We start from the raw sequence: 15,973 nt of genomic DNA on the forward strand, positions 1-15,973 counted from the left end.
GAATGAAACCTGTAAAACAAAAGTTACGTCGAATGAAACCCGACGTAGCTCTTAAAATAAAAGAAGAAGTACAAAAACAAATAACTGCAGGTTTTATCAGGGTATCCAAATACCCCGAATGGGTTGCAAATGTAGTCCCAGTTCCAAAAAAGGATGGTAGAGTTCGAATGTGTGTCGACTATCGAGATCTAAATAAGGCAAGTCCAAAGGAAGACTTCCCTTTACCACACATCAATATTTTGGTAGATAACACAGCAAATCACGCACTTCTCTCATTTATGGATGGATACGCTGGATACAACCAGATTCTCATGGCCGAAGAAGACATGGAGAAAACAACATTCATAACACCTTGGGGTACTTATTGTTACACGGTAATGCCATTCGGGTTGAAAAACGCGGGTGCCACTTACCAACGAGCAGCAACTGCCTTACTCCATGACATGATGCACAAAGAAGTTGAAGTATATGTGGACGACATGATTGTGAAATCTAAAGACCGTCCAGGACATCAAGTAGCCTTAAGAAAATTCTTCGAGAGGCTAAGAAAATACAACATGAGGTTGAATCCATCCAAGTGTGCTTTTGGAGTAACCTCAGGCAAATTCTTGGGATATGTCATAAGCTCTAGAGGAATAGAGATAGACCCAACCAAGATCAAAGCAATCATGTCAATGCCACCGCCCAAAATCGAGAAGCAAATTCGAGGATTTATGTGCCGGTTGCAATATATGAGTAGGTTCATATCTAAGCTAACAACAATATGCAAACCGATATTCAAGAAGCTTAAGAAAAACGTGCCAGTAACATGGGACGACAAGTGTCAAAAAGCCTTTGAAACGATCAAAGCCTATCTCGCCAACCCTCCCGTATTAGCCCCAGCGCTTCCAGGAATTCCTCTAAGGTTGTACTTAACAGTCACTAAAGAAACAATGGGAGCTATGCTCGCACAAGAGGTAGAAGGAAAAGAAAACGCCATCTACTACCTAAGCAAAAAGATGCTCGAATATGAAGCACGCTATACACCACTTGAGAAATTGTGCCTCGCATTGGTGTGGGCCACAACCAAGTTAAGACACTGCATGCTCGTTCACACAGTCTTTGTAGTGTCACGAGTGGATCCTCTTAAGTACTTATTCGAGAAATCCACACTTAACGGACGCATCTCAAGGTGGATAGTCAACCTAGCCCAGTTTGATGTAAGATTCATGCCTCAAAAGGCCATTAAAGGATCTATAGTCTCGGACTTCTTAGCGGACTTTCCAATAGAAGATTCGACACCGATACACAACAATGAATTTCCAGATGAAGACCTGATGGTCACGGAAGATGATACTTGGACTTTATACTTCTATGGAGCCTCGAACCAAAAGGGATGTGGCGTAGGAGTCCTATTAGTATCACCGAAAGAGGAGCATGTTCCAATTTCAATAAAGTTAGATTTCGACGTTACCAACAACGCTGCAGAATATGAAGCATGCGTGGTAGGCCTCGAAACAGCTTTAGCATTGGGTGTAAAGAAACTTCGAATATTCGGAGATTCTTCCTTGATCATCAACCAAATCTCCAAAAGATGGAAAGTAAGGAGCGAAAGCTTAGCCCCTTACCAAACTTATCTGGAAACTCTCACCAATCAACTGGAGAAGGTAGAATACACATATCTACCTAGAGAAGAAAACCAATTTGCCGATGCCTTGGCAAGACTACCCTCAATGGTTAGGATTCCTAAGGAAATTGAGCAAATGCCTCTAACTATAGAGAAAAGACACAAACCAGCATACATTCAAGCTATAGAGGATGATGAATCAATCCAAGAAGAAGAAGAAGAAGAAGAAGAACCATGGTATACTGATATACTCAATTATGTCACCAAAGGAGAATACCCTCCCCATGCTGACAAAAGAGAAAAATGAGCTTTAAGCCTTTTGGCTTCCCAATACGTACTCATAAATGATGAGTTACACAAAAGGGTACCTAAGGCAAGAAGGACGCTCAAAGAACTATGAGAATAGTCCACGAAGGAGTATGTGGAACACATGTTAATGGCAAAATGCTGGTCCAAAAGATAATGCGAGAAGGATATTATTGGACTACCATGAATAGGGACTGTCATCAATATGTAAAAAGATGCCCTAAGTGCCAAATTTATGCAAATTTGCAACATATTCCTCCATCCCTTCTCTACACCTATGCCTCACCATGGCCATTCTCAACATGGGGGATCGATATAATCGGAAAAATTACACCTCCTGGAGCAGGAGGTCACGAGTACATCTTGGTAGCAATCGATTACTTCACAAAGTGGGTTGAAGCACAATCATATGTTAAACTCACTGCAAAACATGTAGCACTCTTTATCAAAAGGAACATAATTTGTCGATACGGAGTCCTACATGAGATGATAACTGACAATGGAACTCACTTTCAAGCCGAATGTGAAGAATTGTTACAAAAGTATGGCATTCAACATCACCATTCTTCCCCTAACAGACCTCAAGCAAATGGAGCAGTTGAGGCAGCTAACAAAAATTTAAAGACTATCATCGAGAAAATGACAGAAAATTACAAGGATTGGCCTGACAAACTCCATTTTGCACTTTGGGGTTATCGCACGTTAATTCGAACATCAACAGGAAACACGTTATTCGCCCTAGTCTATGGAATGGATGTCGTACACCCTGTAGAGCTAGAAATACCTTCTCTACGCATTGCGTTAGAAAGTAAACTCAATGAAGTTGAATGGACTAGAGCACGGTATGAAGAGTTAATTCTACTTGATGAAAAACGACTAGAAGCTCTACATCATACCCAATGCTACCAAACTCGTATGGCTAGACACTTCAACAAGAAGGTCAAGACAAGAAACATCAAGGTTGGAGACTTGGTACTAAAAGCACTAAGGAAAAATGTTTTGGATCCAAGAGGCAAATTCAGGCCTAATTGGTCCGGACCATACATTGTCAAAACAATCTTGTCAGGAGGTGCAGCTCAATTAACTGACATGAACGGCAATGAATTTTCAAACATGACCAATCTTGACCAACTTAAGAAGTACTACCCATAATTACTTGAGTAGGACACTCAAGAGAGCTATGTTTGGCCTGATTCCTTAAGAAAGGATACGTAGGCAACCCTTTAAAGGGTGCGGCCACTTTAATTATCAAGCATTTCGTGTCCCATCATCGACAAAAGCATAGACTAAAAAAACAAAAAAAAAGGGGGGGGGGGCCTTGTCGCCAAACGACAAGTCTGTCACCAGGCGACAAGATGAAAAGTCTGGCGACAGAATTGTATGAGCAGCGCCAATTTCCTGCGAACATCTGGACAACTCTGGTGCATTCTGGAAATTTTTTCGACTTCCGTACTTGAAGAAATTTTTTCAGAAAAAATATTTTAACTTGTTTTCATTGCTTTAATGTAAAGTTAATTTAATTAAAAAGCTGAAATTGCATTAATAAATAAAGAATTACATTATTAATGGAATTTAAATAAAGCTTATAAAATTAAAATTAACTTAAATTGTCTAATAAATTGAAGGAAAAGCAATACTCTAATCTTTCTTTTCTTTCTTAATCCTTTTCCAATTCTTGTCAGAAGCTTCCTCTTCATCCATCACTTTTGCTAAGAGACATCCATTAGAGGCTCTACATTCGATTTTAGTATGGATAGTCTCTCCCACAGCTAAAACTCCATGCTTTTTCTCTACCCAAACCTTCTTTTCTGTAGAGTCCCCCTTTCTTTTCCCTTTGTATTTATTAGCACTCTTCATCTTAGGCGTCACAGGAGTCTTAAACTCAACTCTTTCACTTAGGCGTTCCTTAGTAGGAAATTTATTGTCACTAAGGCGAGTCTTCACATTGGTCTTCTCTACTTTGGTTCGGTCCTTTTGATATCTACAGTCAACCATTGTTTCACATCATTGGACAAAGAAGGTGGAACCTTTTGGGTAATCACTTCCCATAAAGGCCTAGAACACCAACACTTGTCAAATCGTTCAACTTCTTGTGAAACGGGGAATTCATAAGGACGACGAAGATCTCCCGTGGGAATGGTTTGCGCAATCCCATATTGCCTTTTTACTCTACAGGGATAATAAAAGGTCAATTTTGACAAACTAGGAAGACGACAAAAGGGTTGGGTATTACAACCAATCATCTTTTTAAGCTTCCACCAGGGAACGACCCATTTAATGGAGAAGTCACAACAGGCAAAAACTTTGCTCCACTCACGGCGACCCATCTTCAAGGAGAAACGTTTCTTTCGCCGAACAAAGCAATTGGGGGTATATTTGTCAATATTATCAGGAGGACTAATTAATTCTAGTCTCTCCATGAGCCACGTCTGTAAAAATCAATGCACATAATCAGTATTGCTATACAAAAATATGTTTTTAATTTCTGTAATTAAGACTATTATTTTTCTACCTTTAATAAAATTGGAGAGCCTCGAAGAGGTGCTTCTGGATTCTTTTTCAATTCATCAAGACTAAGCATAGTCTCTCCAACGATTAATGGCATTAGATTTCTCTCAGATTCAATTTGTTCTAGCACATATATTATAATTGCCTGACCATCATTATTTTTACCATTAGTAAGAAAATATTGGCTAAGCATGCAAAAGAGGAAAGCTCTTCTCCTATAAACATGAAAAGATTCAGAGCGTGGTCTATCAAAATAAAAACGTGCAAATTCTTTTAAATCAACATTATTACCATGCACTATGTTTTTTAGATCTTTACCCCTAAGGTCAAGGAAACGCTCATAATCTTTGTAATAATACTCGCTCACCCTAGGCATTACCACAAGATTTAATGAAGGAAATCCTAGAATGACACCAAACTCTTCTGGTAAAGGGAAAATTTCATCATAGCCTAATCTAAAGCAATGAGTATTAGGATCCCAATATTCTAAGGCGGTATGGATGAAGTCTATATCAAGATCTACTCCCTTTATGCCATAAATACCCCCCATATGGAAAAAGTCAAGCTCTTTTCTCTCCTTAGCAGTTAAAGACCGACACCACTCACGAGTGAAATCACAAAAACTCTTCTTAATTAAAGCCATGATTAATTTTTGAGTGAACTGTTGGAATTATTTAGAAATCGTCAGATTTGGGGGCTATTTATAAACAATTTCTTTGCAGATTTCGAATTCTGAAAGGATTTAGAAAAACAAGGTTGTCGCCAAACGACAAGCTTGTCGCGTGGTGACAAAAGGACACGCTTGGCCACATTGCGTCTGAGCCAGCGACAATTACGCGTTATGCAAAACCGCGTTTTTCTGACTTCGATTCGACTTTGATTTTGCACATTACACCCCGTTATTCAATACCCCTATATACAAATCCATTCCATATTGCCTTTTTCTTTTGATTAAATTGGGCTTAGGCTTATTTTTAGTCGAAATCATTTTATTTTTCATTTTTTTCTTTTGGGGGAGAAAGTCGGATACCCTCCATTGATAATAAAAATGACGAAAATTTTTGCGCAAAAATTAAGTCACAATTGCACACACTCACATGCACATGAAAAATAAAATGCAAAGATAAAATAGGCTTAATATAAAAAGTTTGTATATACAATATGTCTAATATGTGAGTCATATAATACAACGGACAAAGTCCTATGAAGTCAAATAAATAAATAAGCACATGAACAAACTATGGTGCCGGAGGCCATAAATGATGAGGTACGCCCATCATATCAAAGAACGTTGTAGTCCGGGGTGTATGCCCCTCACCATCTCCTGATCCACCAGTCGGCGGAAACCTCAGCTCAAGGCCAGTCCACCCAGGCTCACCAATCAACAACGGCTGAGGTTGTAAGGGCTGCTGCGACGACGAGCAAACCTCATACGTCCCACCACCCATCGAAGGAGCCGATGTCACGCCTCCTTGGCCCGTCGGCCCACCAAAGACATCCTCAGGCGAAGAAACCGAGTCCTCGGTTGGAGCAGCCTCAGATCGGCCACCTCGGCCGCCATCAGAATTGCGGCGACGCCTTGAGCTAGATTTAGTCGGCTCTCTCCTAGCCTCGGGTATCGACCGAGTACGGGGTGAAGGAATAGGCTGTCCTTGCAAAGGTAAATCAAGTCAGATACCAAGTAAAGAATATAATAAAAGGTGATATAAAAGAAAGACAAGAGAGATACCTCATCAACGTCGTTCCGCCGACAGGTAGCTCGGTTCCGTAACCTCACGAGCTGGCTGCGAAAGGCGTCTATACACCTCGCCATAGCTGTCACCACCTCGCGAGAAAACTGTCAAAGGAATAAAGTCAGGAATAATACAGAACAAATACAAAAGCAAGAAAATAGATAAGCTCACCCGAGTCTGGTGACGAGGAATGGATTGCTCCACAAAACGTTGATCCTCGGGAGCTGGAGGAATCATCTCCTCGATCGGTCCGAATATACCCTGGTAATAGATAGACATCCTCGGAGGGACGAACTCCCTAGGCCTAGCCTGATAAAATAAAATTCAAATGATCAGAGTTCACTTGGGGGCTACCTAAAGAAAAATAAAAAGTAAGCATACTGTTGCCTCCTCAGACAAAACAGGGGCTGGCGCTAGCAAAGGCAGCAAGTCATCCTCGTAACTCTGCTCCAAATGGACATGAGACCGCCAGGGAGTGCCAGGAGACGACCAACTCGCAGAGTCACGCATCAACGCCTCATGAAACATATGATGAGGCGGGCAAGTAGGGACGACGAAAACGTCCGAGGAGTGCTGAATAGCTATTCTCTCGCCAAGATACACTGTAGCATCATACGTCCCCTGAAAATAACGACGCTTGATAGTATACCGCGCGGCCAGCGCAGGTATAGCCAAATTAGCCCATGGTCGGTATACCACATCAAGCTCCTACAAAACAGCTATGTAAGATAAATGCACTCAAAAGAGTAATATCAAAAAATAAGTGTTCACGAGAATCTACCGAGAGGATCAGATCTCGAATACGTGCAGTCTCGACCTGGCCAGTACGACCTCCCCAACCAGCACCAACGGGGAGCTTGCGAGGTGAAGGTCTCACCAGCGCAAGCGAGGGGAAGTACTCGTAGAACCAAATCTACACAGATGAGAGAAAGTCGGCAAATGCTTGCGCAAGTCTAGAGCTAATTTCAAAAGGATAGAAATATACCTCTACGACCCTCCAGAAACTGGAAAGTGCGACCTCTCCAGACAAGGCCCTGTGACGGCACCCACTGCTCGCGAGTGGTCTCATCATCCTCAAAAGCCGCTACTAAGATGGAACGGCGGATGCACCGGGAACTAAGCTGTCCCCGCTGAGCCTCAGCACGAGCCTGAATAGCAATCGGACCCAATAACTCCAAAACCCTCGGTGAGTAGACAGTAATATCACTGTCAAATGGCAGTGGAGAAGAACGAAACTCCAAACCTATGATGAGACTGAAGTCGGCAGGAGTGACCGTCATCTCACCCTAGGGAAAGTGAAAGGTGTTGGTGGTGTCCCAAAAGAACTCCACCAAAGCTTGGACGACGAGGTTACTCCCATCATAGGAGTTAGGGGTGATAATGAGACTGAGCTATTCGTGAACTATTCGAGCTCGATTCGGTCAAAGCTCGATTCGTGGTGGCTCGACTCGGGTTTGAGCTCGGCTCGAGACCTTAACGAGCCAAGCTGAGTTATGCCAAGTTCGGCTCGAAAGTTCGTGAACAAGCTCGATCATTTTTTTTCATATAAAGAAATCATGAATATAAATATAAATATATTTATCAATAGATATTACACAATAATAAGTTAGTGTTTTCATTATTAAAAAAATAAACTTGTTGTAAAATTAAAAAAATTAATAATAAACAATAAAGAAGACAAGTAAACTAGGGATAAGAATAAATCAAGTTTGTTCGTGAACAGTTCGAGTTTGGCTCGGTCAACGCTTAGTCAAAGCTCAGCTCGGTCAAAGCTCGACTCTTAAAGGTTTGAACTCGGTTCGAGTTCGAACAAATTTAAACGATCACGAACCGAGCTGACCATAGTTCGGGCTCGGCTCGCCCGATTAGCACCCCTAATAGGAGTACATGGCCTGAGTAGCCCGAAAGAGGGGAGTCAACCCACAGGACTCCCACAGTTGTCGCAGCGCCTCGTCACTGCTGAAGTACGCTTTGTATAGCGTACCGATGACGTTGTTTCCAGAACCATGACTGCGAGTCCTCCCGCTAATGAGCCCGCGTTGCACCCGCTCAGAAATATGGTGCTCAGGAGAAAAGAAAAGTGTGTGCTCATCCCACTCTGGAAGAGGTCCAAGTCTAGTAGAGGGATCCTTACCCTCGCCGACAGGCTCGTCCTCCCGGCGTGTGTCCCTCGACTGAGAACCAGAGCCGCGTTGCCTAACCATGCTATATTATGCAAATAATAAAGATTAAGGCTCTATAGTATCTAAGGTTCGCCTAGCCGCATGATACTATGTTCGCAAAAAAAAAAAATGGAGTACGTAGTACTAAAACAGAGCACAAATTCAATATGAGCATAATTAGCATCTTCGAGCAACCAAACAATTTCTTACAATACTATGACGAATATTGTGACAAATTGTACAAGAAGAACTAGTAAAAACACAAAGAACTGATCACATTGTTCTTCACGGCCTCAAGAGGTCCAACAATGGTGAATCACTCATTTCTTCACCAAATTGAGTCAAACAAGTCTCAAAACACTCCCAGGGCAATGCATAAGCATAATCAAGCAAGTTCAAGGCATGAAGTTCAACGAAAGAAGCAAATTAAGCAAGAACGTATTCGAATTTTCAGAAAAGTCGCGAGCAAAGAATGCATAATTCAGCAAAAAACCAAGTTGAGTTTGAATAAAACTTACATGGATCGGGAAAATAGATGAAATAAGCTTTGATTTGCAACAAGTTTGAGCGAATTCGGTTGAGAATTGAGCGAGAACGAGAAAGTTGAAGTTTTAAGCAAATGCGAAAAAACAGAACAGCAGCAGCGGAAAATGAAGAAGAAAGGGAGAGTATTTAAAAAATTCGACCCTATCGCCAAACGACAAGTTTGTCGCGTGGCGACAAAGCCTGTCGCTTGGCGACAAGCAGTTTCGGCTAGCGTTGGAGCGGCGACAGAGTACAGGGCTCCATAATATGGTTATGTGAACCTCGTGCAGCGGTTTGGGTTCCTTGGTACGCCAGTTAGCCCCTCTAAGCAACTTGACATGATTTAATGATCGGATCGATTACGATCAAATCAAGTGATCGACCTGGTAAAAAGATCGTCTCACTTCGCTTAAAGCGCCTGAACATAGGCTCATCGCAAAGGCACCAACATAATGGTTCATAAATAGCAAAGGCACCGACATAATGGTTCATAAACAGCAAAGGCACCGACATAATGGTTCACAAGAAGCAAAAGTGCCGATGTACTGGCATAGCGGAAGCAAAGTTCAAGCGAACTTTAAAGGATCAACAGGCATTGGTCTTCGGTGATATTCTTCGGAGTATTGTCGCAACAAATGAGGATGACTTCAGGCGAAGATATCTTCGACAGCGTTCCCTAGCTTGTGGAGGGTTGTCACAAACAACTGAAGATGGCTACAAGTAGAGTTATCTTCGATCGTGTTCCCTAGGATGTCACAAACAACTGAGAATGACTACAAGCAGAGTCATCTTCGATGAAATAGGAGGCAGCTACAAGCAGAGCGGTCTTCAATAATGCAACAAATCGGTTACCTTCAGAGACGTGTGCTCGACGGTGCAAGATACGCGTTTCTTAACTCTTTTATCTGTTTAACTAACGCTAGTTTGTAGGTATCGGCGTAACAAGAATGATTTGGGATCGCAGAACGTTCCGAATCATTCTCCGTCCCTATCGCTACTTTGACTTTCGTTTTCGAAACATGCGTTTCTCCAAACTCAGTCAAAGTGGGGGCTTCTGTAGACACCCATTTGTGTCTCCATAAAACCAAACCCGGTGATGAATACCTTTCGCGTCAAATGATAATCGAAGAAGGTGAAAGTGTGAAAGGTCAAGTGTTGCGGTTAGTTTTATTAAAAATTCTCTCTTTCTGTTTTCGAAAAACAACTCTATTTTATGAAAACAGCCAATCTAGTTTAGTTTGGTCCACGACAAGGGTCCAATAATAGTGTAGTTGGATGGGTCTTGCAAAGAGATTTCCAACGATATATTATAAGCCCAATTCCGATGAATAATGAGGAAGTTATGGCCAAAATACTAAACTGGACCCGGTTTGATCTTTATATGCGGCCTAGTGATCTAGGGGAGGGCCCAATGTTAATTATTATTCCTAAAGTTATTAGAATTAATTATAGTCTTCTAGAATTCTCTAGAAGGTTCTTTTAAGTCCTAATAAGATTAGAATTAATAATTATATTCTGATAAGTTTTATTTGGAATAAAATATTATTTTATGAAAATACGATTTTAATTTTCATACGGACTTTACAAGTCAATTTTAATTGATAAGTGGACTCCGTGTTTGAAAGCGCGTAGGAATCCAGGCTGTCGCCAAACGACAGGCCTGTCGCCACGCAACAGAGCTTGTCGCCAAGCGACAAGGTCGGTTTTGCGGCGACAGAGTGGAGTTTTATTCCTTATCAAATTCTACCTATTTCTGGACTGTTTTCTTATAAATAGGGTCCTGAACCTCCGTTTTTATTCACAATCATCAATTCTCTACAATCAATCATCTATTCTCTCTATGCTCTCATCTCTCTAGCTTTTCACAAACAAAATTCCGCATTCGCGAGATCTAGAAACACCTAGCTGAGTTCGAAGTTGCCTTCGCCCTAGACGTGAAATGTTATAATTTCTGAGGGTTTGGTCCTTAATCTCTATTTCAATTATTTAATTTAATTATTTGATTTATATATTCCTTGAAGTTACTAACGCGTGTATTTTGTTATTAGAAAGAGGTACGAGGCATCAAAGTATGTAATCTTATTGCTCTATTCTTGCAGAAAGCATGTTTAAATTTGTTTAATTCCTAGTATCATGTTAGGATGTTATTATTGCTTTCTAGTATCATGTTTAGGGTGCCTTTTAATCTTTTCTAATATCATCTTAGTATCATGCTAGGGCTAAAGCTTTGATTTTTAATTGCTTAGTGGCATGCTAGGGTTTGTTATTAATCTTGTTAGTATCATGCCTAGGATCTTGCTATTATTATGCTTTAGCTTTATGATTGTTATGATGATAATTATGATGATTATTATGTTGCTTGATGCTTATTTATTGTTATTGCTTGATCACGCCTTTTATGCATGTTTAAAGGGAATTTGTACTTGTAATCACGCTTAATAAGATAATTAATAATCTTGTTTAGGGTTAATTTGGTTATAATTCAAGTGATCGCCAATAATAGTTTTATTTGTGCATTAAATTCAACCAACATAGGTAAACAGGTTTAGGATTAATCTAATGTTTGCATGTTAGTCAGAAAGCGCACATGAATACGAGAAGAATAAAGTAGAGGCCTATTTAGGGCAGGTTCAATCTCTTTTAGGTTGGATTTGTACTTTCATCCCCGAACCCTATTTGGTTCAAGACCTTTTGGAGTTGACGATCTCATGGATCGTTAAGGGGTGTAATCTTCACCTTGTGAACGGTTTACAAGTTCCTAAAACTTGTTGGCGACTCTTTTGCTCTAGCTTCCTTCCCTTTGGACGCCACCATGCTTAAGTGTATGATCACAGTGGGGTTCAAGCTTGGGGTTAATGGCTTGAAATATTCCCTACAGCAGCCAGATATCTGTCCCTTGAGTAGGCTGCATCCACATAATCCTCTGGATCACCTCTCATGTCAAAATGCAAGCATATGCATGATGGTATGGTATCCTTGTCAACTGTCAAGAATAGCAAGTGCATTTCCTTGCATTCAAATCAACTAGATGCCTATCTCCATTGTTCTCATCAAGTATGTTGTACTTCCTAATTCTCTTAGCCCAATCAAATTATTTCTTAACTACATAAGGCATGAACCTCCCTTGCATTTTTTAAGCTCCCTCCCTTTTCTGACAATTTATTTGCATAACATATCTTCTCATCCATTCCATGTGTGTTAGAATTGGTTTGTCTCTTGCTTGTTTCAACACATTGTTAAAGCTCTCACACATGTTATTTAACAACATTTTTTATTTAGGAGTGGAATCAAAAGCATGCCTACTCCAGCAATGGGAGGGGATAATAGCCATGTAATCATATGCTTTCTCATTCATTGTTTTCAGTGTTTGCATATGCTCATTGAATTCTAACTGCACAATCAAAATAAAGCAAACATCTAAATCTAAGCTAATCACAACAACAAACAATGGCATTTAGCATATATTTAGGTGAATAAGGTGCATACCACAGCTGTAGCCTTAGCTGTTGCCCATAACAAGTCTTTATAAGCCAAACCATTCCACTTCAGCTTGAAGTTTGACCATATGTGCCTCCAACAGAATCTGATTCCAGCCTTGAGTACAACATTTTGAAAGGCTTCTAACAGTCCCTGCAAACAATTCACACAGTTAGTTATATGTCCCATTGCTATAATCAAAACACAGACGTTACAGAGATCATACTTACTTTTTGTCTATCTGATATGAAAGTGTATCCATGTCCATCAACTGTTCCTAATGCTGAAGCTAACAGGTCCAAAAACCATGTCCAAGTGTCTGTTTTTTCTATTTCAACCACACCCCAAGCTAGGGGATAAATGTTGTTATTTCCATCACTTGCCACTTCCACAAGATAGATCCCTAGGTATTGACCTGTTAAGTGGCAACCATCTAAGCCAATAAGAGGCCTACACCCTGCCTTGAAGCCATCCATCACTGGCTTAAGTGATATATACATCCTTTGGAAAATGGGGGGGAGGGGTCTCTCTATGTTCTCACACATGCAAAATGCACTGTTGCCCTCATTGTACTTCTTCACAGCATAAGCATAATCCCACACCCTTTTGTATTGCTCTGACCCATCCCCATACAACATCATGTTTGCTCTTGCTCTTGCTAACCACAACTTGTAAAACCCACAATACACACCTGTATCTCTCAATACCCTTTGGTCAAGTGCCAATCTGGATCAGACCTCCAATCTTCCAAGTACTTCTCTGCCAAGTACTCTGAAGTCACTTTTCTGTTCCTTTCTGCTACCCTACAAGTATGCTTCAACTTCATTGCCCTAATGAAGAATGTGTCTTCCAGCTTCAGTTTTCTTGCAATAATCTTAAATTGGCACAAAGGCTCTTTACAAGAACAGTTTCTCTTAGACCTTTTTGGGTCCCATGGGCAAGCACATCTGTCTTTGCAATAGGCAGTCATCTTCTTATTCCCATTATGCAGCATAAAGTAGTCATACTTGTTCTCTATTGCATGTTATTTCAGTGCCTTTCTAAACATCTTCACCGAGGGAAACCTTAAGCTGGGTGTGAGCTTGATCGGCTTCTCAAAATCAACATCTAGGTTAAATGCTTGTGTCCTTTCTGCCTCCTCATCTGACCCATCTATGCTTCCTGGCTCTTCAGAGTCATAATCAATCTCATCACCTAAGTTTGACTCTTCTGCCAAGTCAACTTGAAGCGTAACTTGAGACCTGGTGACTCTACTAGGGACTTCCTTGACTTCTCTACAAGGGAAAGTAACTCCTCCAATGTTTCTCACTACAGTGTCTAAAATGTTATCCCCTAAACTATCAGCAAACAAATCTTCTTCCTCCTTGTCATCAAAATCAAAGTCATCTAAGTATGGAAGGACATCAAGTTCATAGTTAAAATCATCTTTCTCCTCCCACTGTTCTCTCAATTCATCCCCATCCTGAAACAAATCTTCTACCTCCCCATCAACTTCATTGTCTTTTTCCCCACCCAGCCAAACTCTGTTACCTGATGACCTAGTGTAGGGAATATTTCAAGCAACCCAAAATTGAACCCCACTGTGATCATACACTTAAGCATGGTGGCGTCCAAAGGGAAAGAAGTTAGAGCAAAAGAGTCGCCAACAAGTTTTAGGAACTTGTAAACCGTTCACGGGGTGAAGGTTACACCCCTTCACGATCCATGAGATCGCTAACTCCATAGTGGTCTGGAACCATGACTGGATATTCGAGGATGAGGGTACAAATCCAACCTAAAAGAGATTGAACCCACCCTATAAAATAGGCCTCTACTTTATTCTTCTCATATTCATGTGTGCTTTCTGACTAACATACAATCATTAGGTTAACCCTAAATCTGTTTAATCTATGTTGGTTGAATATTAATGCACAAATAAATCTATTATTGGCGATCACTTGAATTAAAATCATATTAGCCTAAACCAAATTATTAATTATTTTATTAAGCGTGATTTCAAATACAAATTTCCTTTAAACCTGCAGAAAAGGCGTGATCAAGCAATAACAACAATATATATCAAGCAACATGATAATAATAAATATGATTATAACGATCATAACATTCCCAATCATAATAAAGCTTAATAATATTAGCAAGATCCTAGGCATGATACTAACAAGATTAACAACAAATCCTAGCATGTCACTAAACATTAAAGATCAAAGCTTTATCCCTAACATGATATTAGAAAGAATAGGAAGCACCCTAAACATGATACTACAAAGCCATAAAAACATCCTAACATGATACTAGGAATTAATAAAATATAAGCATGTTTTCTACAAGAATAAGAAGTAAGCTAATTACTTACTTTGATGCCTCGTACCTCTTTCTAATAATAAAATACACATGTTAGTAAACTTCAATAAAATATTAAATCAAAGAATTAAATCAAAGAAGTAAAAAGTTTAGAAATTGGATTTGGGGTCCAAACCCTCAGAAAGTATCAACCTTTCACGTCTGGGGCGAAGGCAACTTCGAACTTGGCTAAGTGTGACTAGAACTAATGAGTGCGGTACTGTGTTTGTGAAAAAGCTAGTTTAGAAAGCAAGAGAGAGAAAGAATAAGCTATTGCTTAAAAAGAGAGAAGGGAGAGAATTGACGGTTGTGGATCAAGCTTGTTGATGATTTTAAAAAAGGGAAATATGACCTCTATTTATAGAGAAAATAGTCTGGAAATCAATAGAAAAGAGATAGAGTTTGAATCGGAATAAAATTGATTCTGTCGCTGTGCGACAAAGTCTGTCGTCTGGCGACAGAGCATGTCGTCTGGCGCTGATTAAAAGTCAAAACGCGCTTTTGTACGGAATTCTTTTCTTAATATAATTAAGTAATTAGACTCCTCGTTAACCCCAAGCCTTGGAGCCGAGCTGCTGCCCGACGCCCTGCACCACCGCCGCCTGTACCGCCGCCCTACTGCTGCTGTCGTTCGCCCCTCTCCTTCCTCTCTTCCTTTATTTTTTTTATTGCTTTTTTATCTTATTAAATTTTTCAAAGCTCCAATATTTAATTAAATTTTGATTCTAAATTATTATTATTATGGTTTGATAATATACTTAGATTATAAAAAATTATAAATTTATGAGTTTTGACATGTTTAATTTACTATATAAATTTTCAGATTTGTGTATGTATAAAATTTAGGGTTTAAACATTGATTTTTCATGTTTTAGGGCTTGAAAACGTGCTAATCAATTTATCTAATTATACTATATTTAAATTACATCAAAGTGTAATTATTTTGACTATGTATAAATTTTTAGATTAGTAAAGTTTTGATTTTTATGAGCAAGTTATGTTAATTTCATGTTTTTATGCTTCTAAGCCTATAAAATAATTATTGTGGGCATTTTATGATTAAAAAGCTTTGAACTTTAAATTACAACCTCAAGAATAAATTTTCAGATTTGTATACTTTTATTTTGAAGCTTCTAATTGCATTGAATTGGTATATTTTCGGGTTTTTAACACACTAACTTGCTATATAATAATAATTTCAAGTAATTAAGCTTATGGGGTTATTTTATATAGTTAAACTAAAATTTCAGATTTATTTACTTACTTTAAAGCTGCTGGAATTTCATGTTATACACTATATTTTCATAGTTTTAACA

At 39.6% G+C, this 15,973-nt stretch overlaps 1 protein-coding gene across 1 annotated transcript; it reads right to left on the bottom strand.

The window, feature by feature from the left end:
* Nucleotides 1-12,111: 12,111 nt before the first annotated feature.
* On the bottom strand, nucleotides 12,112-12,958 carry LOC145588607 (uncharacterized). Its single transcript, XM_081645233.1, has 3 exons — nucleotides 12,548-12,958; nucleotides 12,327-12,470; nucleotides 12,112-12,231 (listed from the first exon to the last, which is right to left on the bottom strand). The coding sequence occupies exons 1-3, from the start codon at nucleotides 12,956-12,958 to the stop codon at nucleotides 12,112-12,114; spliced, it is 675 nt and encodes a 224-aa protein (XP_081501359.1).
* Between the last annotated feature and the right edge of the window lie 3,015 nt (nucleotides 12,959-15,973).

The sequence above is a fragment of the Chenopodium album genome, chromosome 17 (assembly GCF_948465745.1).
Source record: "Chenopodium album chromosome 17, dcCheAlbu1.1, whole genome shotgun sequence".
In the NCBI taxonomy this organism is placed as follows: Eukaryota; Viridiplantae; Streptophyta; class Magnoliopsida; order Caryophyllales; family Amaranthaceae; genus Chenopodium; species Chenopodium album.